The sequence below is a fragment of the Pantherophis guttatus genome, chromosome 10 (genome assembly GCF_059756535.1).
Source record: "Pantherophis guttatus breed Tessera chromosome 10, ASM5975653v1, whole genome shotgun sequence".
NCBI classification, from domain to species: Eukaryota; Metazoa; Chordata; class Lepidosauria; order Squamata; family Colubridae; genus Pantherophis; species Pantherophis guttatus.
Genome location: NC_142072.1, coordinates 19347858 through 19371864, shown reverse-complemented (window position 1 = coordinate 19371864; position 24007 = coordinate 19347858). Strand labels below are relative to the sequence as shown.

The window sequence follows — 24007 nt, the reverse complement described above, 5'->3', positions numbered from 1 at the left end:
TAAAAAATTCTGATGATCATGCGTCGCACAGGCGATCGTTAGAACTTTTTTTTTTACTTTTTAAAGCATTTTTAACTACTGGTTCCAGAGAACCAATAGTAAAAAAAATGCTTAAAAACTAAAAAACAAAAAAGTTCCCAAGATCAGCTATGTGGCGCGTGATCGTTGGAACTTTTTCTTTTTCAAACATTTTTTTACTACCGGTTCAGTGAACCAGTAGCATTTTTTACTACCGGTTCAGGCGAACCAGCCCAAACCAATAGCATTTCACCCCTGCCACAACCACAAGACTGAAGCCTTACTCCTTTTCTGGAGTGTTGCAATTAAAGGCAGTGAAAATTTGGTTGCACAGTTGCAACTACTATCTCGATTCCTTTTTATCACGCCCTTCTCCTCCTGAATAGCCCACAGAGTTCCTGTTTTTGCAACTTCAAAAAAAGTCAAAATGGCAGCCATGACTGCATTGTGAAAGCATACAGAGCGTTCTGCCTTTTAAAGTGTGCAGAAAAAGAAATGGAACTACAATTGCACAATTGCAGTTCCTATCTGGACTTTGTTTTAAAAGGGGAGGGAAAAAAACCTCCTGTGTATCTCCCAACCAGGTGAACTTTGGAAATGAATAGCTGTGGAAACGGGCAATCCTCTTGTTATTCAAAAATATATTTCTCCTTTTACAACAATAAGATGGGTGAAGATCCCAATTACAAGGTAGTCCTCGGCTTACGACCACAATCGAGCCCAACATTTTTGTTGCTAAACGAGACAGTTAAGTGAATTTTACCCTATTTTACCACCTCTCTTGCCACCGTTAAGTGGATCCCTGCAGCTGTTAAGTTAGTAATACCCTTGTTAAGTGATTCTGGCTTTCCCATTGACTTTGCTTGTCAGAAGTTCGCAAAAGGTGATTCCTTGACCCCAGGACATTGCAACCGTCATAAGTATGAGTCAGTTGCCAGGCGCCCTAATTTTGATTATGTGACCATGCTGCAACAGCTGTGTGAAAAACAGCTATGAGCCGTTTTTTTTTCAGTGCTGCAGTAACTTTGAACAGTCACTAACATACCGTTGTAAGTCCAAGGACTATGGGTCCTCTCCAACATAATTAAAAAGATGCCAATGATCTAAAATCAAACGAAAACCTCCTGACCCCCAGCAGGAGAGGCTCAGAGCTGGGAAAGAGAAGGGAGGAGGAACGACTCTCAAATGCAGCACAGAAGCAAATTACGGAGTGGTAGCTAATAATTTCCCACTTGGTGACTCATCGTCTCCTTTCAAGTTGGTTCTCAGCATAACCTTTGGCTCTTCCCGTCTGATCTGAAATTATGACACACACAGGAGAAGTGTAGCAATGAAGGTGTGGAATTAAGGGAGGGGAGACCCAGGTTCAAGTGACAGATAGTGGGGGTGGGGGAAATCTGGCCAGCTCAGTCTTTTCAGTCCCACAACCTGCACTGGGTGTTGGTTAAGATGCTGGATTAGGAACAGAGACAACTGAGTTCTAGTCCTCCCTTAAACACAGTTGTTCTCTCCTAGTCCCAAGTTGGGAAATGGAATAATACACATCTACTGCAGGTGATCGTTAGTCTCTTAAAGACCCCTGCAGAAAAGGAAATAAAATCAGGCACAGTCATGCTTAATGACTGTCATGACTTATGACCGTAAATCGAGGACTATCTGCAATCTGTTCTGGGCCAGCATGGTAGATTATGGACCATAGCCTTCAATGAAAAGGACTTTATCCTACTCTGACCTGCTTTGGGATAATGAATGTATCCGCACGGGTTATTATGGGCGCAACTCGTTGCGCCCATGTAACACCTCTCCTGCGCGAGATGCACTGGCTCCCGGTGATCTTCCGGGTGCGATTCAAGGTGTTAGTCATCACCTTTAAAGCGCTCCATGGCTTAGGACCTGGGTACCTACGAGACCGTCTTTTGCCACCAATAGCCTCCCACCGACCAGTTCGTTCTCACAGGGAGGGACTACTCAGAGTACCGTCAGTCAAATTATGCCGACTGGCGACTCCCAGGGGGAGGGCCTTCTCTGTGGGGGCTCCAACCCTTTGGAATGAACTGCCCCTGGAGATACGGAATATCCCTGATCTCCGTGCTTTCCGCCATGCCCTCAAGACCCTGATGTTCCAACAGGCGGGGCTAAATACATGAACATGTGAATGATTTTTTAAAATGTTATCTAATTCTAGGTTTTATTTAATTAACCAAACTAAGTAATAACTTTAATTAGCAATTTTATGATGTTTGTATGTCTACATTTTTTCTTAGTTGTACACCGCCTTGAGTCCTACGGGAGAAAGGCAGTATAGAAATATAATAAATAAATAAATAAATAAATAAATAAATAAATAAATAAATAAATAAATAATGACAATAAACACACCCAAACACACACACAAATATAAACACACCTATGCATTTTAAAATTTGTATTTATAAACAGTACAATTAACAATACAATGATGTATACACACAAAAAAGTGTGTATACGTAAACAAGAAGAAAGATGTACAAAAATAAATCACTGCAATTATGAGGACTCTTTTATTTCAAATCAACTTGCTCAAAGAACTCCCGTTAGTGTGCAGGAGTCTTTTTAATGCATTTTAGAAAATTAATTTGGGCAGTTTGTTCACCAAGTTATATTCATGAGCACAAAATATGAAATTATGGAATTTATGGAAGCACCTACATTGCACCTAGATAAAAAGGGTAGGGCTTTGTTGAATTTTTTTGAATTTCCCCCTAAAGGGAGCCTGTCCCTCTGAATACTTTCTTCAAAATCAATACCCTGTTTCTCCCATAATAAGGCATCCCCTGATAATAAGCCCAATCAGGCTTTTGAGCGCATGGCAATAAGGCCAAGCCCTTATTTTCAGGGTTCAAAAAAATATAAGACAGGGTCTTATTTTTGGGGAAACAAACACGGTAGGTAAAGCTAGTCTAATGCCTCCCAAGACCAACACTTCCCTTTAGACCTGTGTTTTCTCAACCTTGGCCACTTTAAGATATGTGGACTTCAACTCCCAGAATTTCCCAGCCAGCCTTGCTGTGGAAGTCAAAGTCTTAACAAAATAATAGAATTGGAATCTTGGAGGTCTTCTAGTGCAAACTTCTGCTTAAGCAGGAAACCCAATGTCATTTCAGACAAATGATTGTCCTCCAGTGTTGGAGCTCCAGTGTTGGAGTCCTACAATGGCCAAGGTTGAGAAACGCTGCTTTAGACTGTACTCATGTCTTGATCCCAACATTTGGAAAGTCCATGCAGAGTTCTAGTTGCAGTCGTATTTATCAATGAACTTAGGTTTGGTTAACTTAATAATACTGTCTTGTTTAAGATACAAAGGGTAGTTGCCAGCCTATTCATGTAGGAAGAAACTGTTGCTCCAGTGAAGCAAGCCAATACTGTCAATAAGAGGGATTTCAAGAGTTAGCTGAAATACGTATTTGCACGTAAAATTTTATTGCAATAAAATCCCTTAAGTAAACTCTGTTAAAATGTCGTAAGTGCGTATGGGGCCACGTCTCCAACCTGGTATCCTCTGACTCTCTTAGACAGGTTAATTGGGGAACTTTGAGAGATCAAAACTTCTAGTAGACACCCAATAAAGGAAGACAGGTAAGGATGGTGATTTCCCATGACTTCAGCTTGGTGAGGAAGAATTAAAAGAGACGCTGAAAAGCAGTTTTAGATAAGGAAAGGGTGTCTCCCCTTGAGACATGAGCAAGAGGAGCATCCGGTGTATTCTAAACTGATCAAAATCACCTCCTAGGTTACAACAGGAATTAACATTGGATGAAATCACACCCTGACACCCCCTGACAAAGCTTCTTCAAGCTTGGCAACTTTCAGACTTGTGGACTTCAACTCCCAGAATTCTGGGAGGGGCTGGCTGGGGAATTCTGGGAGTTGAAGTCCACAACTCTTAAAGTTGTCTAAGTTGAACACCCTGGTTTAACTATAGCACCAGGTGGATTGACCAATAAGGCCTTAAATAGTCTCAGATAGGAATGCAATCTCTTTTCTCCACGGATCTAACCAAGGCTATCTTCTGGGTCTTTGCCATGAGCGGAGACAGGGGTGGGCTGCTGGGGGTTCGCAGGGGTTCAGGAGAACCTCTAGCTAAGATTCTGTGCAGTTCGGGGAACTCCCAAATCCCACTCCTGGCTGGCCCCGCCTACCCTGCCCCGCCCCTCCCAGGAGTCCCCATGTGGCCCGTTTTGGATGCAGGTAAGCGCAGTGTGCGCGCGGAGGCTCAGGGACGGTGAAAAACAGGCCTACCAGAAGTTCGGGAAGGCCGGTTCCAGCCTCCAGAGGGCCTCCGGAGCCTGGGGAGGCCGTTTTCGCCCTCCCAGAGGCTCGAAGGAAGCCTCTGGAGCCTAGGGAGGGCAAAAACACCCCCTCTCCGCCGTGGTGCAGGAGGCTGACTAGGCCACGCCCACCGTAGCCATGCCAACCCAGCAACCGGGCAGGGAACCCCTTGCTAAAATTTTTGAAGCCCACCCCTGAGCAGAGACCTCTTGTAGGGAATGCTAAGAATGCATCCTTGCTCAAGAAAAAGATCTACCTCACTTCTGAAACAATGGGAGAGATGGTTCATCTTTCTTTCCATTCTTCCTTTTTTCCAAGAAAAAAAAATGACCTTTATATAGGGAAGGCTCTCTGCATACATGGTTGTTTCTTTGTATTCTTAGAACAATCACGGACCATGAAACCCTGCATAGTCCAGGGGTGGGCAACTTTAAGCCTGGCGGACTTCAACTCCCAGAATTCCCCAGCCAGCTGGCTGGAGAATTCTGGGAGTTGAAGTCCGCCAGGCTTAAAGTTGCCAAGTTTGGAGACCTCTGGCATAGTCAGTCAAGAAAGTGCTGGAAAAAACAGAAGTGTTCGACAAAGTATGTCCCATGCTTAGGATGTGCAGAGAATTTTTTGTTGTGAAAAGGAACACAACTCCAATCATCTCCCTTTCTGCCTCTAAACCAATTATCATTTTTATATTCAGGTCATTTAGTTAAAATTGGGATATGAATTTGACAGAGCAGAAAAGCTGTCAAAGAGGCTTTTGTTTTTATTGTAAAAGAGGTCATTGTTTTTATTGTTGTATATGGGGATTTTTATTTTTTGTAAGCCACACAGAGTCACTGAGAGCGAGTGGACTGGGCGGCCTTATACATTTTCTAAATAAATACATTAAATAAATAAAAACCTGTTCTGCAAAGAAGTCAGTAAAGTGGACCCTTAGTTGTGGGGTCCTTGGTGCTCTCTGAGCTTGGTTGTTTTCTAGTTTCATTAGCAAACTAGGTAACATCATCACTACTAGCCGTAGTACTGATGATGTTACCTAGTTTGGTAATGAAATGTCTGCAGAAAACAATCAACTCAGAGGGCACCAAAGAGCCCACAGTTCAACTCTGAACTACAATGGTCCATGAATTTTGTTGCCCCAACCAATGAGAGACACAGCATGGCAATCTCAATATGAGATATAAATGAAGGCATATAACACAAAGACATTCTATAAAAATATTTAGAATCTGAAAGTGGCTCTTGGTTTGAAATACTTCACAGTTAGGGGGCCCTTGCTGCCCTCTGAGCTTGCTTTTTTTTTCTTGCAGGCATTTCATTGCCCAAACCATCATCAGTGATAGCATCACTAGCATCTAGCAGCACTAGCATGACTAGCACTGATGATGTTATCTAATTGGGTGATGAAATGCCTGCAAGGAAAAAAAAAGCAAGCTCAGAGTGCACCAAGGACCCCCTCATTTCAATCCTGAGCTACAGGTATTTTCCTTTATTGGTGGTTCACTTCAATATAAACTTAGATCCAAGTTTGTGTGCAGACAATTGCACAATAAAGAGCATATCTGATATTTTTTTCCCTTGTCTTTGCAACGAGTTGATGAAAAAAAGTTATCAGGGCCTAGTGTGCGGTTGAAAGAACTTTCTCTAAAGAGGGAGAGATTATCTTTATCCCTTCCTTAATTCTAGAAAGTGGGCCTTTCAGCTTAAAAGAACAGCACCAGTCTAGATTAGCTCCCATAATGCAATGCTTAACAGTTCCACAAGAATCTTCTGTATTTCTTGTTCTCAATTCTTGATCCCAGACTGAACTGTTATTTATTCACATATCGGTGTCAGCAAGCTTAAACCAATTTGTGGACACTAAAGAAATCTGTAAACGACTAGTTACGGTTCTGATTGGAATTCACTGTTTTCCCCATCTATTTCAGATGGGGAAAACAGATCCAACTATTCACAAATGGAGAAATGGATATGGAGATCCAAAATATGATAGACATTTTTAAGCTGAACATCCCAATATTCAGTTGGGAAAGAACACTCACTTTTCCAAGAATTCCAATTCTCCATAGGAAAATTCTAATTTCCACGACAAAATCACCAATGAAAACCCCTGTTCCGGTTTTGCTTTGTTTTGTTTTTAAAGATGAGATGTAATGGAAGAATATGGCAACCTAGACATAGAAGGAATGTCCTCTTTGGTTCATTCCAATTCCGAACAGAATTCTTCTGGGGTTTTGAAAGTGCAACTTCTCACCAAAGGAACTTTTTAGAAAAATCATGGTAAGAGATTCTCTACTCTTAGAATACATACCAGTAACTGGCATCAGGTTCTTGAAATGTAATGTCCTTGTCTGGGTTGATCATTGTGGCCTGTAGATTTCAGAGTATTGTTTTCAACCCGTTCTCCATTTTCAACCCTGTCTTTACAAGATACATCAAGCATAGATTTTTCCAGCTGGTGAGCCTCACAATTGCTAGAGTCATTTTCACATCTCCATTCATCTATAACCTGCCCTTCGGGCTCACTACAAAGAGATGTCTGTGAGTTTTTTAGACTTGCACAAATGCTTCTGCATTGGACTCCTCCAGTTCTGATTTCCAAACCTGTGGAAAAGTGGAAGTCGTGACTTTCTGAGAACATTAACTTGTTCAAAAAGTCGATATCTCTATTTGTAATTTCTTGATCTTCTCTACCGGCAGCTGAGAAGTCATCAGCAAAGCTAACCGATTCATCCATAATGGAGTCCTCAGAAAGGAAAGTCTTCTCTAAGAGTCCAGAGGAAGCATCTGTTGTCATCCATTCTGCTGTGAAAAAGGGCCTTGATGTCCTTGCAGCTGGCCAGCTTTCTCCACTTAGCTGAGAATCTCCAGATCCAGAAGAAGAGTCGTAACATGTTGGAAAGGTGCCAACTCTTGAGCAGTTTTCATCGTTCTTCTGGAATCGAAGTGTTTCAGTGTAAGGAATGCGGCTACTACTATCATCCTCATCGTCATCGCTCTCTTCACTTTCTTTTGATAAAGAATCCATTGAAAGAGTTAACAGGGCAGGTGCAATTTTTTGTTCCAGAATAAAGTGGTTATTTTTTTCGGTCAACTTCCTTTCATCAAATTTCAGCAGGTTCTTTGGGTGCTGGTACTTAGAAAAATCCTAATTTGGGAAGGGAGAAGTGGGGAATAAGAGAGAGACATTTTCATTTTTAAAAACTGAGAAACAGGAAGTAAGAAGAACAGTTAACAAGAATGGGTGGAGACCAACAGGATTGTTGAGAAGCTGTGCTTTGTTTAACTTATCGTATCAACACAGATTTATTATAAATGGACATCTGTATTAGCTACATCAGAAACTTGACTTGAAATTTAGAAAAAAAGTATCATTAAGCTCATTCAACAAAAACACGATCTGGAAGTTAAACTGAAATTATTTAAGACAGCAACTAAACCAGTAATTTATTCCCCCTAAAGGTATAGGTTCCCCTCGCACATATGTGCTAGTCGTTCCTGAGTCTAGGGGGCTCATCTCTGTTTCAAAGCCAAAGAGCCAGCGCTGTCTGAAGACGTCTCCGTGGTCATGTGGCCGACATGACTAAACACCAAAGGCCCACAGAATGTTGTTACCCTCCCACCAAAGGTGGTCCCTATTTTTCTACTTGCATTTTTTACGTGCTTTCGAACTGCTAGGTTGGCAGAAGCTGGGACAAGTAATGGGAGCTCACCCGGTTATGCAGCACCAGGGATTCGAACTGCTGAACTGCTGACTTTTCGATCGACAAGCTCAACAGCTTAGCCACTGAGCCACCACGTCCCTAATTACTCCCCCTAATTGTTCACAAATTACATTGTAGGTTCTGACCATAGAATCCTGAGTAGAGCAGCGTTTTGACTATAGGTGTGAAACAATAAAGCTTGGAAGAGATGTCAGGTGCCAGAAAAAGGGGGGAGTAGCTATGATTTTTTTTTTTTAAATTTGATTTATATGCCGCCCTTCTCTGGAGACTCAGGGCGGCTTACAATGCGTTAAACAATAGCCTTCATACTTTTGTATATTTATACAAAGTCAGCTTATTGCCCCCACAAACTGGGTCCTCAATTTACCTACCTTAGAAAGGATGGAAGACTGACTCAACCTTGAGCCTGGTGAGATTCGAACTTACAGTAATTGCAGACAGCTGGTGTTAATCACAATGCTATTAGTCTGCTGAGCCACCAGGCCCCTCTTGATGCAGGGAAAGCTTTTGATAATTTGGAATTTATTTCTATAGCCGTGATCTTGAAGAAGATGAATTGTGCTGAGATTTTCTTTTAAGGATGCAGAGAATTTGCAAATGACACAAAGCTAAGATAATCGTAAAGGTATTTCTATCATAAAATGCATTATTCAAAAAGAGAAGGGTGTCCCCTCTTCTCTGTTTTTTATTGGCATTACAGTCCCTGGCAAGCAAGATAAGGCAAGAGCGTCAAAATTCAGGAATTTCTCTCACTGGTTTCAATATCTTTTAGTAACATAGTTCAAACAGAGCCAGAAAAAGATGTCCTATTTAGAGATCCGAACAAATGAAATGCTCATGAAACAAAATTCAGAACATCTGTTAAAGAATATATATATAAGTTGCTACTGAAACATGCTTAAAAAATGGAACAAGTCTAAGACTACATGATTAAATGGGTGCACAGTTTAGACAGAACAACTGATATAGCACCATGAGAATGCAGTTAATCATTTAAAGATCATAACTGGATTTTTTTTAAATAACCCATTTTAATTTGAAACTGACCTTTGCACTTATTAATACACCATGCTAAATCCGAATTCTCCATAAATCTGATTCCTATATAGGCTAAAGCCACTGGGGTCCTTCTAATGGGCGACTTTGAGGGGAACTCTGGGTGAATTTAACTTGTATAGGAACCAGGGGTGAAATCCAAATTTTTTCCCTACCGATTCTGTGGGCATGGCTTGGTGGGAATGGAAAGGGAAGGATATTGCAAAATCTCCATTCCCACCCCGCTTCACGGGAAGGATACTGCAAAATCTCTATTCCCTCCCCACTCCTAGGGGAAGGATATTGCAAAATCTCCATTCCCACCCCACTCTGGGGCCAGCCAGAGGTGGTTATTTGCCGGTTCTCCGAACTACTCAAAATTTCCGCTACCGGTTCTCCAGAACCTGTCAGAACCTGCTGGATTTCACCCCTTATAGGAACCAGATACCCTCAAGACTGGAATAATTGCCATCAGATGTCATTAGTCCAAGATCATCAGCTGCTAAATGCCAGTTATGAATTCCATTTATATGAGCAAAGCTCACCCTGCTCAGTGACAGAGAGCATCTGATGAAGAAAACCTCTAGTTAAAAAGGTGTCAGGGCACAAGGCTGGGAACGAGGTGTCTCCAAAGGACTGTACACTGATAACATTAAACATCTGTCCACAATGCAGGCCAATATTTATCATGGGATATATTAAACAATTGAATTCTTGGAAGAATTGCTGATCAATTGTCTTATTCAACATCAGCACACTTGACTAAGAGACCGGCAAGCAAATTCTGGGATCATGGCTTAATCAACAGAGGTTATCAATTTGTGCCTTCTAGATGTTCTCAAGCACAACTCTCACAATCTCTTGTCATCAATCTTGCTGCTATTTCTTCTGCACTGAACAAATGATGGTTGGTAAGGCCGAGATGAGTCCTGGCTGTCATGCAGGCAGTTTCTCAAAGATAGTCACTCCCTTTAGTTACTAAAGAAAGCTTCTTAGGTCCCTTTCCTCTGCTAGCTGTCTTCTTCTTCTTCTTCTTCTTCTTCTTCTTCTTCTTCTTCTTCTTCTTCTTCTTCTTCTTCTTCTTCTTCTTCCTCTTCCTCTTCCTCTTCCTCTTCCTCTTCCTCTTCCTCTTCCTCTTCTTCTTCTTCTTCTTCTTCTTCTTCTTCTTCTTCTTCTTCTTCTTCTTCTACCACCTGTTTTGTGGCTGCTATATTTAACTTAGCTATGATCATGTCTAACAGAACATGTAACTGAATTCTAAGCAAGAAGCAAGTAACATCAATCTCAGATCAGTGCAGGCTCTGTGTAGGAAAAGATGCACACTGTTATGGAAGTCAACTTCCCCCTATTCATCCCGGAAACCTTTCATACTTTCCATACCAAAGCTGAAGGCATCTCAACTTGCTCGCTCATGTGTTTGTAGTACCAGTAGAAGAAGAGAAGCATCACAACACCAGTAACCAATATAGCAAGCAAAGGAATGGCAACGTTTTCCCATTTTCCTACTGGAAAAGAAAAAAAAAGCAATTATGAGATACTAAAATGCATTGTTCAGATATCAATGGATAGGAAGTTGGAATTGTTAATTACCAAGTTAACTGAAGGTAGCCACTGAAGTCCAACACTCTAGAGCCGTGAGGGCAAATCTATGGCATGTGTGCCACAGGTGGCATACGGAGCCATATCTGTGGGTATGCGAGCATTGCCCTAGCTCAGCTTCAGTGCACATGCGCACACCAGCCAACTGATTTTCAGCCTTCTAGGCCCACCGGAAGTCAGGAAACTGGCTCTTTCCGGCCTCCAGGGTGTGTGTGTAAAGCCCCAGGCAGAAAATACAACTTCAGCAACAGAATGGTCAATGCCTGGAATGCACTCCCTGACTCTGTCGTTACTTCCCCAAACCCCCAAAACTTTAACCTTAGACTGTCTACTGTTGACCTCACCCCATTCCTAAGAGGTCTGTAAGGGGCGTGCATAAGCGCACCAACGTGCCTACCGTCCCTGTCCTACTGTCCCCATTTATTCGTCCCCATTTCCTGTATTCATATCCATGTTTATACTTATTCCTGTTATCTCGTACATGTTTGACAAATTAAATAAATAAAAAATAAATAAGTTCACTGGGAAAATGGAGCTCCAGACCTTTGACTCCTCCTGCACCTTCTTCATGCAACCACAGGCAAAGTGGTTCCGAAAAATTGCTTCGCTTCCTGTCCCCATTTCTAAAGGATGTTCGGGCACGAAGACAGTGTTCACCAGAGAGCCAGTCTGTTGTGTTGATCTCCACTGAAGGCTCGTGAGTGTCCTCGAATGTCTTCTGAAAAATAAGCAAGCAGAGACTTGAACCCAGCAGGAACCCTGCTGTAAGTAGATGTAAAATCAAGTATTTTATTTTTTTGTCGTATTTGGTTTTTAGTACACCCAGGAGAAATGTTTCCGGAATTAATTCAATTTTACTGTTAATTAATTCTTGTATCTAATGTTGTATTTTGCTCCAATACCTCTTCGCTTCGGGGCATAACCACGACATATGAAAGAAGGTACCTTGGTGGTAATTACACTTCCAACACGTAGGGCTTAAATTCAGATATATTTTCACCAATCTTGCAGGTGCTAGATGACACTGATATACCATTTTATACGGATTTTCCTTGTTCAAGCTCCATTTTCAGCTGCCACGGCCTCTTGCAAACCTCAGGCCCTCCTGAGCTCTGTTTTTACTGGCAGAGGGTTGCAGGAGGCCGTAGCAGCTGAAAACGGAGCTTGGGAGCCTGTTTTTGCTGGCAGAGCGCTCGGGCCACCACAGGTGCCCCCGACAGGAGTGATGTTGAGCTGCCTCCCCCCCCGAGGTCAAACACAACCCTGATGCAACCCTCAATGAAATTGAGTTTGACACCCCTGCCCTATTCTATCTTTTTTGTTAATTCCTCAGATGCATCTACTTGGTTCCTGTGGAATACAGAATGTTGGACTGTTCGGGCAAGGCTCTTCTCATGTTCTTCAGGCATAAAAGTTTAATAACTACAGGTTATTAAGGGTACGAAGGCTTAATGAATACATGTCCCAGAATTCCTAGTTAGCAGGTAAACCCAGGAATTTAGAAAGATGCTAACCTAACATATTTAGACAGCATCATATTTAGGAAGGTTGAGTTAAGCGGATTTTTTGTTGAATTAATTAAGGGAGAGAAAGGGACTGTTTCAAGAACATCCATTCTAAATATATCTCTGGACCACATAGATTATCTTTTTACGCCAGTGCTCTCCCAACCCAATTCAGGAACCTCCTGAATTAGTCTGATTTAGGTCAATAAGATGTATAAGGTAAAGGTAAAGATTCCCCTCGCACATATGTGCTAGTTGTTCCTGACTCTAGGGGTTGGTGCCCCTTTCTGTTTCAAAGCCAAAGAGCCAGCGCTGTTCAAAGATGTCTCTGTGGTCATGTGGCCGGCCTGATTCAACACCAAAGGTGCATGGAACGCTGTTCCCTTCCCACCAAAGGGGATCCCTATTTTTCTACTTGCATTTTTTACGTGCTTTCGAACTGCTAGGTTGGCAGGAGCTGGGACAAGTAACGGGAGCTCACCCTGTTATGCGGCACTAGGGATTCAAACCACTGAACTGCTGACCTTTCGATTGACAAACTCAGTGTCTTAGCCACTGAGCCACCGTGTCCGTAAAAAGATGTATAGACTCTGTCTTATAACAAGGAGGTTGTGGGTAGAATGGTCTTTCCTAACACTGCTCTCCAAAGAGGAAGGCTTCTAAATAACCTTTCAAAAGGACAGACAACTTTGGACAGAGGATCTTCTTACTCATGGTGCCTTAAGAGGGAGATACTGGCATTTACCAAAATCTATTTTGATGTCTTAGATTTCTAGGTGGCAACAAATTCATCTTGCTTTGTTTTTAGTATTCTTGAATAATCCATATAGCTCTTCACAATTAAACAAACCCTCCATTGTTAGATAGCAGATATGGTCAAAGAATGTGCAGAGGATTCTATATTTTACTTCATGATGAAAAAAGGCTTCTTCAGTTGAAGATCTTTGGAAGAAGGACAGGACACAAATGTAAGAAATATTTTCCAAGCAAACCTGCAAGAGAGGAGAAATTAGTGTAACATCATTCTCCAATTCCAATTCCTGGAATCCAACTCTCCAAATCTCCAAATCATATGTCAGATGTTCAAAGACGTCCTTCATACAAGAAGGGTAGGTGAAAGAAACATTCACGCCAAGGATATTTCTGGTATAATTTGCTCTGAGAACTGGAGGAGCAAGTTGCACTGAAAAAAAAATAAGGCAAATGGTTAGGGCAGGTGCAGTGGAGTGTAGTCTTGATTCCCAGAAAGGAGGGGCTCAAGTTTGGTTGGGAGGAAGAGAGTCAAAACAGTTCTTCCCTAGAAGTCTAATGATATAAATAGTTGGTTTAGTTTGGCAAGATTTTGTTTATAGGCCAGGAACAATAAAGGAAACTGATTAGAAGTAACTCTGTAGGTCTTTCTGAATTTTTGGAACCTGATATCAAGTTATCAAAATAAGCTGGTTGCACTAATTTCTGAAAGAACAGATGATCTCCCTGGGACAACCTGAATGCAGAACATCGTATTTCCCTTAGCCTAACCCAGGGGTCGGCAACCTTAAAACACTTAAAGAGCCACAAAGGTCCTAACCGGAAGCCCCCCATTCAGTTCTGAAGCCGACCGGAAGTCCAGTTCCCCCACCATAGAGTCTCCTCCTAGAGTGGTATCCTTTTTCCTCTACCTGTCCTAACCGAAAGCCCTATCAATTGTGAAGCCGACTGGTGACACGGAGCCACAGCAAAGGTATCAAGGAGCCATATGCGGCTCCAGAGCCGCAGGTTGCTGACCCCTGGCCTAACCTTTCCTAGCTGGCTGCCTTACAGATGAAATAGGAATACAACTCCCAGAATTCCTATCACCGAGAATTGTAAGTGTTCAGGTCCTATAAAGTTGAAAGGTTGCAGAAGCTACCTTATATGCATGTCGTTCACCATCTATCCTGGGGTTTTCCAACCGTGGCATCTTTGAGACCTGTAGACTTCAACACCCAGAATTCTCCAACCAACCATGGTGCTGGGGAATTCTGGGAATTGAAGTCCACAAGTCTTAAATTTGTCAGGGTTGGACACTCCTGGTTTTTTTCTCTTTAATTCCACTAAAAAAAAAAACTTGTACCACCTAGCAATCCTGCCTACTTTGCTGATGGCCACATTCTTCACTTGTGGCCCTCCCAAGCTCCGTTTTCACTGGCAGAGGGTGCAGGAGGCCGTGGCAGCCAAAAACGGAGCTTGGGAGCCTGTTTTCGCTGGCAGAGTGCTTGGCCCAACACAGGTATCCCCGACAGGAGTGATGTCGAGCTGGCCACGCCCACCCTGACCACGCCCACCCCTCCCCCTCCCCCAAGGTCAAACACAACCCTGATGCGGCCCTCAATGAAATCGAGTTTGACACCCCTGATTTAATGTAACGTATTACAGTTTCTTACGAATCGTTTCTCTTTTGTCTGTCTGTGTGTGTGTGTGTGTGAGAGAGAGAGATACACCAGCAGTGTCAAAGTTGGTGTTTTCTGAATTTTGGACACGTCAAACACAACAGGCTCATCATTGTTATCCTAGTGGTTGCCTTAACACCCTGTGGTAAAAACTTGATTTTAATTTTGACTTTCTCTAATTTTTGTGGCTAATCACACTAGGTCAGGGGTCAGCAACCTGCGGCATGTGCCTCTTTCACCCTCTGCTGCAGCACCCTGTCACTCAAAATATGTGTCACAACCGCCAAGGCCAACCGTGGATAAATCCAAGAAAAGTTTCAGAAGAAAACAGAACGTTTAATTCAACTACATATGCTAGTTTTGTGGCCGCTCAAGAAATAGTCAGGCACGGGAAGGGTTTTGTGGCTCCTGGTGTTTTCTTTTCTGTGGGAAATGGGTCCAAATGGCTCTTTGAGTGTTTAAGGTTGCAGACCCCTGCACCAGATGAAGCCAAGCTAAGAAAATGAGCCCTTCCAGAAACTAGCTTGATCATAGTTGTGCAAAGTGCCTTTTCCCCTTGCCCTGAGCAAACCTGAAAGAAAGCAGCATTTGCCTTTTCAGAAATTGCTAGCATGGATTAAACCACCTTCTGCACTTCCTGGCTTCCTGGGAAGAGGAGAGCTACACCTGTGGGATCCTCATACCCTGAAGGATGTAATCGATGATTTCAGGTGCCGATGGGCTGAATCCAGCCCCGATTCTGCTCTGAGCTTCCACCTTGACCCAGTATCGGTTGCTTGGTTCTTGAAACACACACGTAATATTGCAAATGGTTTCAGTGATATTTCGGCAATGCTGCACTTCCTCCCAATGACGATCAAAAGGATCCCTAATGGAAGAAATCAGAAGGACCAGCTAAGCTTTGCATTCACGTGGGGTGCGGTGATTTCTCTCTTCCACTCTGAATCTTGCAGGATGGCAGAGGGTGGGTCTTAAAAGACTCTCACTACGGTTGTCCATGAAAAAAGGTTTAAAAAGTCAAGATGGTGTCCAGAACCATGCAATCAAAGCCTTGCCCCCCCTTTTTTACATGTATTGCAACATGGTTATGGTCACCATCTAGACTTTTTTTGATCCAGACTCTGCATACCATCTGCCCTCCTGTAATGAGATAGATAGATAGCCAGATAGATAGATAGATAGACAGACAGACAGACAGACAGACAGACAGACAGACAGATATGGATGGATGGGTGGGTGGGTAAATGGATGGTAGATAGATAGATAGAGATGGATATATATAGATGGATGGATGGATGGATGGATGGATGGATGGATAGATAGATAGAGATAGATGATAGATAGATAGAATGATAGAGATAGATAGATAGATAGATAGATAGATAGATAGATATAGATAGATAGATGGACGGATGGACAGATGGATGGATGGGTGTATGGATGGGTAGGTAGGTAGATAGATGGATGGATGGATGGACAGACAGATGGATGGATGGACAGACAGACAGACAAGTGCCTATTTAAAAGGGAGGCTATTTTATGAGTTATAACAGAAACTGTATTGATTGGCTTACTTTAAAGTAATATCCAAATCAGGTGATACCAGTGGTGGGTTGCTACCGGTTCACACTGGATCAGGCGAACCGGTGGCAGTTGTGGTGGGAGGCTCCGCCCACCTGCCTGGACACTTCTGCACATGCACGGAGGTGCCATACGCGAGCGTGCATGAGTGAACCGGTAGCGATGGGATTTGGAACCCCGCCCCCGGGTGGTACATTAAGCTATGATATGTTTTACAACAGTTTGTTGACGATACCACAATTCTCTGAGTTCATACAACATGTGAAGGTATCACCATTCTTTGGTTTACCAGGCCCGCAAGTTAGTATCCAACATGCCCCCATTGTGGTCTAGCAGCCAATCTCTTGTCCCTGCTGTCTCTGAGATGGGCTGGAGGTTGCACCAGGGCAGCCCTTTGGGGGGAAGGCCCACAATACGGCCTCAATATACCCACTGGAGCCCCCGGCCCTCATAACCAATATCCTTTTCTTTCGATGCTCACATCCAAAGGACAGTATAAGACACTCCCGGTGGGGAACCATCAGGCGGCGACCATTTCACGAACAGACTGTAATCCTTTGAGACAAAAGTGATGTTCTGGGGCGGCCGGAGATCTTCACCTGTCAGAAATTAAAACCAGAGGTTTCATTTCTTCTTGAGTCAAAGGCTGGATTGTACAATCGAGTGGAACATTTGGGGGACAGCAGGTTTTCCCTCTTCCTCCAATTCACACATGGGTACAAATAGGGGTGGGCTTCAAAATTTTTAGCAAGGGGTTCGCTGCTCGGGTGGTGGGTGGGCGTGGCCATGGTGGGAGTGGCCCGGTGGGAGGGTGGCATTTTTGCCCTCCCCGGGCTCTGGAGGCTTTTCTCGAGCCTCTGGGAGGGTGAAAACAGCCTCCCCAGGCCCTGGAGGCCCTCTGGAGGCTGCAAATGGGCCCGTTTCAGGCCTTCCCGAACTTCCAGTAGGCTCATTTTTTGCCTTCCCCAAGCCTCCGCACGCGCCTTGCACTTACCTGCATCCAAAACAGGCCACCTGGGGACTCCTGGGAGGGGGTGGGGCGAGGCAGGGCCAGCCAGGAGTGGGATTTGGAAGTCCTCCGAACTGCACAGAATCTTAGCTAGAGGTTCTCCCGAACCCCTGCGAACCCCCAGCAGCCCACCCCTCGGTACAAACTACAGGTAGCCCTCAATTTACAATCACAATTGAAATCCGAATTTCCATTCCTAAGCAAGGCGATTGTTAAATGCGTTGCGCCTGACTTTATAACCTATTTTGTCGTCACTTTTAAATGAATCACTTTCATTGTTAAATGAATCAAGCGGTTGTGAACCGGATCAGACTTCCCCCGTTGACTTTCTTGTTGGTAGCCAGCTGGGAAGGTTGCAAAATGGCAATCCTGTCCCCCTGGGAGGCGGCAACTGTCATAAATACATGCCAGGGGCTAAGTACTCCAATATTGATCATGTGACCATAGGGACGCTGAGATGGATCTAAATATAAGTCTGGGTGTAAGTCACTTTTTTCAGTGTTATTATAGCCTCAAATGGCCACTAAGCATATGTCTGTAAGTCAAGGACTACCTGTAATTAGGAACTTTCCCCAACATTGTGTTTTGGGATGACACGTTCCTAATTTGTTGGTATAGAACAGGACAGAGAAGAAGATCCTGTCAACTGTTCCAGTTGACGAATCCAGAAAAAGAAACTCCTGGGATAATTTTTCTTCTCCGGTGGGACTGGTCTATCAGGGCAGCCTGGTCTACCCAATTATGGGACGGAGCATACTGCTCCCGCTTTCGCCTTTCGGTCCCAATCCAGGAGCCTTCACAGGCAGTCACTTTCACGACAAACTATTTTTGTGTTAAATTTATGTTTTACCGAAAAAAGAAATAAAGGTAGTATAGATCTAGTATAGATCTATTTCAACTAGTATAGATCTACCATACTTTTCGGAGTATAAGACACACTCCCCCCACCCCAAAAGAGGGTGGAAATGTTGGTGCGTCTTATACACCGAATACAACCATTTTTGGCCTCCCGAAGCCCTGTGTGTCGCAAAAACAGGGCGCGCAGAGGCTTTGGGAGGCCTACAGAGTGCTCCTGGGGGCTGGGGAGGGCAAAAGTTTTTTTTTCTTGCTTACCTCTTTGAAATCTTGGTGCGTCTTATACACCGGTGCGTCTTAATAGTCCGAAAAATACGGTATTTCAACAACCCTGGTTCAAATCCCAGAAGGGCATGGCTAGCTGAGGAAATAGCTTGAAACAGATCTATACTAGTCTCCCTTTATTTCTTTGTGGGTAAAACATAAATTTAACACTCCTGGGACATTATTTTACCAAGAGTATAAACTTTACTGAATAAATCCACATTGGCACAGAAGAAGCGAAACCAGCTCTGGACTTCCCGCATAAACGCACTTATCGTTCATTCCCCCTTTCCCCGCAGTCCATTATGTCCACCAATCACTTCTGTTCATTTTGTTTTGGGGACCGGCTGATTGCGCTGTGGCATCTGTTCTGGGTGTCCTTGAGGAGGGGAGCAATGTCTCAAGGGGGGCCTGGTGGCTCAGCAGACTAAAGCACTGTTATTAACATCCACTTACATCTGCTGTCTGCAATTACTGCAAGTTCAAATCTCACCAGGCTCAAGGTTGACTCAGCCTTCCATCCTTTCTAAGGTAGGTAAAATGAGGACCCAGTTTTGGGGGGCAATAAGCTGACTTTGTATAAATATACAGAAGTATGAAGGCTATTGCTTAACGCATTGTAAGCTGCCCTGAGTCTCCGGAGAAGGGAGGCATATAAATCAAATTTAAAAATAAAAATAAAAAACCAACAATGCTTGGAGGCCATTCCCCCCTCCTGCATTCCAATCCACCCCCCCTCCCATGCTTTGGGAAGCTGCGAGCAAAGGGGAATATAGATGAAAATTAGTCAGTTTTGACAGATAGGTGGTAAACGTTGAGAAAATGTGAACTTTGTCTGGGAAAATAAGAAAGTATGAGACAGAAACTCAAGTCTGCCCCCATCTTGACTTTCTTTCCTATAAGAGAGAGTGGGAAATCCTAGTCCTGCTTTAGGTTTAAAGTCATCTGGACTGATCCTGGGCCAGTCACTTTCTCTCAACCCTAAGAAGAAGATAATGCCAAAGCACTTCCCAAAGCTTGCCCAAAAAACTTCAGGAATTACTCCAGGCAGTCACTAGGACAACACGGAGTCAAAGGCACAATCGACACACAAATGACTATCAATCTACCTCAGCAGTTAAAGATCACGAGAAGGAACTTGATCTTGCTCTGGTGGGCTATAATGTCCCACTCCCAACACAGGAAGCCAATGGGACACCGAGGCACCTGGCCCTCTGCCAATTTTAGTCTATTTTCCCTATTCTCCATTTCAAACCACCTCTTTCCCCTCTGAACTTGGGAGATGTACAGGGTGCCCCCCTGGGCTTTGTCTGAAAAAGCCTCCTACCCCTTCCTGCTGCTCAAATCGGGTGCCACCCTGAATCCAGAGACTTTCGAAAAGAGAAAATGCATTCCTGGTATGGTTGCCCTTTCTGAAAACTCCCGCTGTAACTGTAAATGGAAGTCAAGCCCCTCCAGAGATTTGGAGGGAGGGGAGCAGATCGTACCTTGAATGGGCTGGAAAGGAGCAAAAAACATCAGCAGGAGGACGCTGAATCCCACAGCTGGCATTCGGAAGGAAGACAGCTTAATCTGTGCCCAATTTGCTTTCTTATTTTCACTTCCAGGTTTCCTGTGTGTGGCACAAACACATGTGAACCATGGCCCCCTAGAGGAAGGAAAGCACCTACGTCACCTGGTGCTGGAAAAACACCTCGGCCACCTGCTCTCGTGGGGGCGACGGGAAAGTCCCACTGATTTCTTCTTGCTTCTCCTGGCACCGTCCAGCTCCTTGGAGTAAAGAGTCAAATTCAAATTTCATTTGAGAAAATTGATAGCTATAATAATTGGGATATTGTTTAAATACATATAACAATTGTTAATTATTTGAACATTTTTCACTTAAGCAAAAAAGAAAAGAAAATTGAAATAATATATGATTATGATTTACAAACAACAATTACTTAACTGGTGTTTATATAAATGGTATGGTTAAATAGATAGAATTTAGGGAAACTGTATTAAATAGCATTATTTGAATTAAGAATTATGTTTAAATGTTAAATTGCTATATTTTTAAGATTAATGATAAGATTTAAATTTAATAAAATAATAATGGAATAAAGATTTAATGAGCATTACACGATAGATAAAGTATGGAGATGAAATATTATATATGAAATGAAATTTGGATAAAATGTTTAAGCACTTGTTTTTTTTGTTAGAGGTAAGAATATCTGTCATATAACGAGAGTTTGAAAATTTTGAGAGCACGAAATGATTTTCACTGATCGAAATACTGTCTGTAAGAGTTTGGAAGGTTGATGTTTTTATGTTGTTTTTGTTAAAAAAAAAATTGCAAAAAAAAAAAGATTTAATGAGCATTACATGAAGTAATAACTAAATGTAAGGAAGTTTTAGAAATGGAAATAATTTTGAAATATAAATGTTTGAATTGTATTGTTAATAGTGAGGATTTAGAGTAAGAATTATGAAATGTATTATGAGGTATTAATTGAATTAAGATTTAAAGTGGATTAATAGAAGGGTAATTATATTGATTAAGTAAATATGGGTAATTTTTTTCTAAGATGGTATTAGTTGAAATATGTGATTTAAGATTAAGAAATAAGTGATGGCAAAATAGAATATATAAAGTTTTGTTAAAGATGACAAAAAATTGAAGAAATTGATGACCGGATCAAAGCTCTGTTCCGAAAAGATGTAATTTGTATGTTGGAAAAAAATTAAAAAAAAACTTTTTGCAAAAAAAAAAAAAAAGTCAAATTCAAATTTATTACAGCTCTTAAGGCCAGAATACAAACAAAATATCAAATAAAAGAAGTATTACACCCTTCAATGTGCATAAGAGGAAAAAAAGGATCCTATATGGTCCCATAGATGGAACTTCATATAATATGGTGTATCATACAGATGGTCACTCAGAACTGGGCAACTTAAAAGGTAATTAAGGTGAGCTGTGGTAGCAGTGGTTAGAGTGCAGTACTGCAGGCTACTTCTGCTGACTGCCGCCTGCCTGCAGTTTGGCAGTTCAAATCCCATCAGGCTCTCTCTCTCTCTCTCTCTCTCTCTCTCTCTCTCTCCTTCCTTCCTTCCTTCCTTCCTTCCTTCCCCTTCCTTCCTTTTTGGACAAAGGAACAAAGACAGCACTTTTACAAGAAGCCCCTGATTTTTGGTTCTGCTCATAATAACATTCCCCACACCTTCCCCTTTGTTCTTTGGGTATCAGGATTATGCACGTTGAGCCTAACCTCTATTCTTAATATAGTTATATATCGATTGTTTTTCTTTTAGCCCCGTGATGATAGAAAAAGAGTTTTATATTGTGGAAATCCGGAAAACGCCTAAATTCATCAGCCAGCCAACCCAAGACCCTATTCTACGAATTAGGGAGGAAGCCCGTTTGAAAAACAAAAAGAACAAAACGATAATAATAATAATAATAATAATAATAATAATAATAATAATAATAATAATAATAATAATAATAATAATAATAATAATAATAATAATAATAATTGGAGCAATACCCAAAGGGCTACCCCGCTATTTAGAAATTCTAAATTTGCCAGACTTGAACATTTTGACTCTACAAAAAACCACCTTACTCGGAACAGCTTACATCCTCCGACGATATCTTAACAGTTCCTGGTTAGGACTCGAGCTGCTGAGCTATTAACCAGCCTCAAAGGCTGTGAATCTCACTAAAGATTAAATAATAATAATAATAATAATAATAATAATAATAATAATAATAATAATAATAATAATAATAATAATAATAATAATAATAATAATAATAATAAACATCTGTTGCATTTTTCCCCCTCCTGCAAAGAGAGGAACGCAGCTTGGGAAGCCCTCCTACAAACCTCGCTCTTTTTCTCCGCCCGAGAGAGATTTAATTCAATTTTCTTGTGAATAAACCCAGCAGGCAATTTTCTCCCACGCGATTCGCAAAGCAATTAAGCGGTCTCCAGATCGCAAAGGAAGCCCCGCCCGGCTATTTTTTTCCCCCCAGTCTCTATTGCCGCCCAGTGGTTCCAAGTAGGACTTGGCCAGCCGCCGGTAACTACGCCAGGGTAGGCAACCTGGCGCCCGGGAGCGCCACCATACTATACACACTGTTGTAACTTTCCTGCAGCTGGACGGCGGTCGAATGCATTCTTTGCTCACTCCAAATTGAAGTGTCCCCAACAAACGGCTGGCCTCATTCTGTATGGACACATTTGGTGATGGGAAACCAAGCCTCTATCTATCTATCTATCTATCTATCTATCTATCTATCTATCTATCTATCTATCTATCTATCTATCTATCTCTATCTATCTATCTATCTATCTATCTATCTATCTATCTATCTATATCTATCTATCTATCTATCTATCTATCTATATCTATCTATCTATCTATATCTATCTATATCTATCTATCTCTATCTATCTATCTATCTCTATCTATCTATCTGTCTATCTATCTATCTCTATCTATCTATCTATCTATCTATATCTATCTATCTATCATCTATCTATCTATCTATCTATCTATCATCTATCTATCTCTATCTATCTATCATCTATCATCTATCATCTATCATCTATCATCTATCATCTATCATCTATCATCTATCTATCTCTATCTATCTATCTATATCTATCTATCATCTATCTATCTATCTATCTATCTATCTATATCTATCATCTATCATCTCTATCTATCTATATTTATCTATCATCTATTATCTATCTATCAGATGTAAGGAGAGGAAAGGAAAGGAAACAAAAGAACAGAGGAAGGAAAGGAAAGGAAAGGGATAGATATATCTTCATATCATCTATATCTATCTATCTATCTATCTATCTATCTATCTATCTATCTATCTATCTATCTATCTATCTATACATCCATCCATCCATCCATCCATCATCTATCATCTATCTATCAGTCTATCTCTATCTATCTATCTATCATCTATCTATCTATCTATCTATCTATCTATCTATCTATCTATCTATCTATTCTAATCTATCCATTCATCCATCCATAAGTTTTCCACTTAACGACTCTCTCTTCCAAGGGACACAGCTAAGGTTTGAGTTGCCTAAATTTGGGAATGTGTAAAGTACTTCATTTTAACATTTCAGGAGAAATAAGGGCTATTCTGAGCATTTCTGGAAGTGTTGTACTACATTTTACATGTGAATCAAAGTAAGGATATTCACCATCTTATTTGGGACTGTAAAAATTATAATATGAATCAGATCATTTTAAATATTGAACCTGTTTAAGTCACTCCAAAAACACGAGGAATAAACTTGGAACTTTAAACAATATGATTGATGATGATGATGAACTGGAGAAGATAACAAAATGTGAACACCTACAAATAGAAATAGAACAACTGTGGCAAAGGTAAGCAAGGGTCATATCGATTAGTAATAGGTGCCTTGGGTGCAATCCCCAAACAACTGGAAGACCATTGGCATTGACAAATTTGCCATCAATCAATTGCAGAAGGCAACTTTACTTGGAACAGGTTACATCTTGCAACAATATCTGCAACACCATCAAACATCCAGATCTGCCTATCCCAGGTCCTTGGTAAGGACTTGACAATGACAATGACAATCACAATTATAACAATTTGATGTCACCATCAGACTGCTAGAATATTTCCCCCAGAATTTCATTAGGATCTGCCTT

General features: G+C 41.8%; 1 protein-coding gene across 2 annotated transcripts; it reads right to left on the bottom strand.

The window, feature by feature from the left end:
* Positions 1 to 6343: 6343 nt before the first annotated feature.
* IFNLR1 (interferon lambda receptor 1) lies at positions 6344 to 22250 on the bottom strand. 2 transcript variants are annotated; one of them, XM_034413470.3, is made up of 8 exons: positions 22177 to 22250; positions 19792 to 20074; positions 16658 to 16775; positions 15279 to 15463; positions 13177 to 13367; positions 11223 to 11397; positions 10461 to 10585; positions 6525 to 7468 (listed from the first exon to the last, which is right to left on the bottom strand). In XM_034413470.3, exons 2-8 carry the CDS (start codon positions 19853 to 19855, stop codon positions 6644 to 6646), a joined length of 1683 nt encoding a protein of 560 aa, XP_034269361.2. In that variant the 5' UTR covers positions 19856 to 20074; positions 22177 to 22250; the 3' UTR covers positions 6525 to 6643. The 2 variants fall into 2 exon arrangements, with proteins under 2 accessions (XP_087732409.1, XP_034269361.2); XM_087876283.1 differs by lacking the exon at positions 22177 to 22250 and having other exon boundaries at positions 6344 to 7468; positions 10461 to 10582; positions 19792 to 19964.
* Positions 22251 to 24007: the final 1757 nt, after the last annotated feature.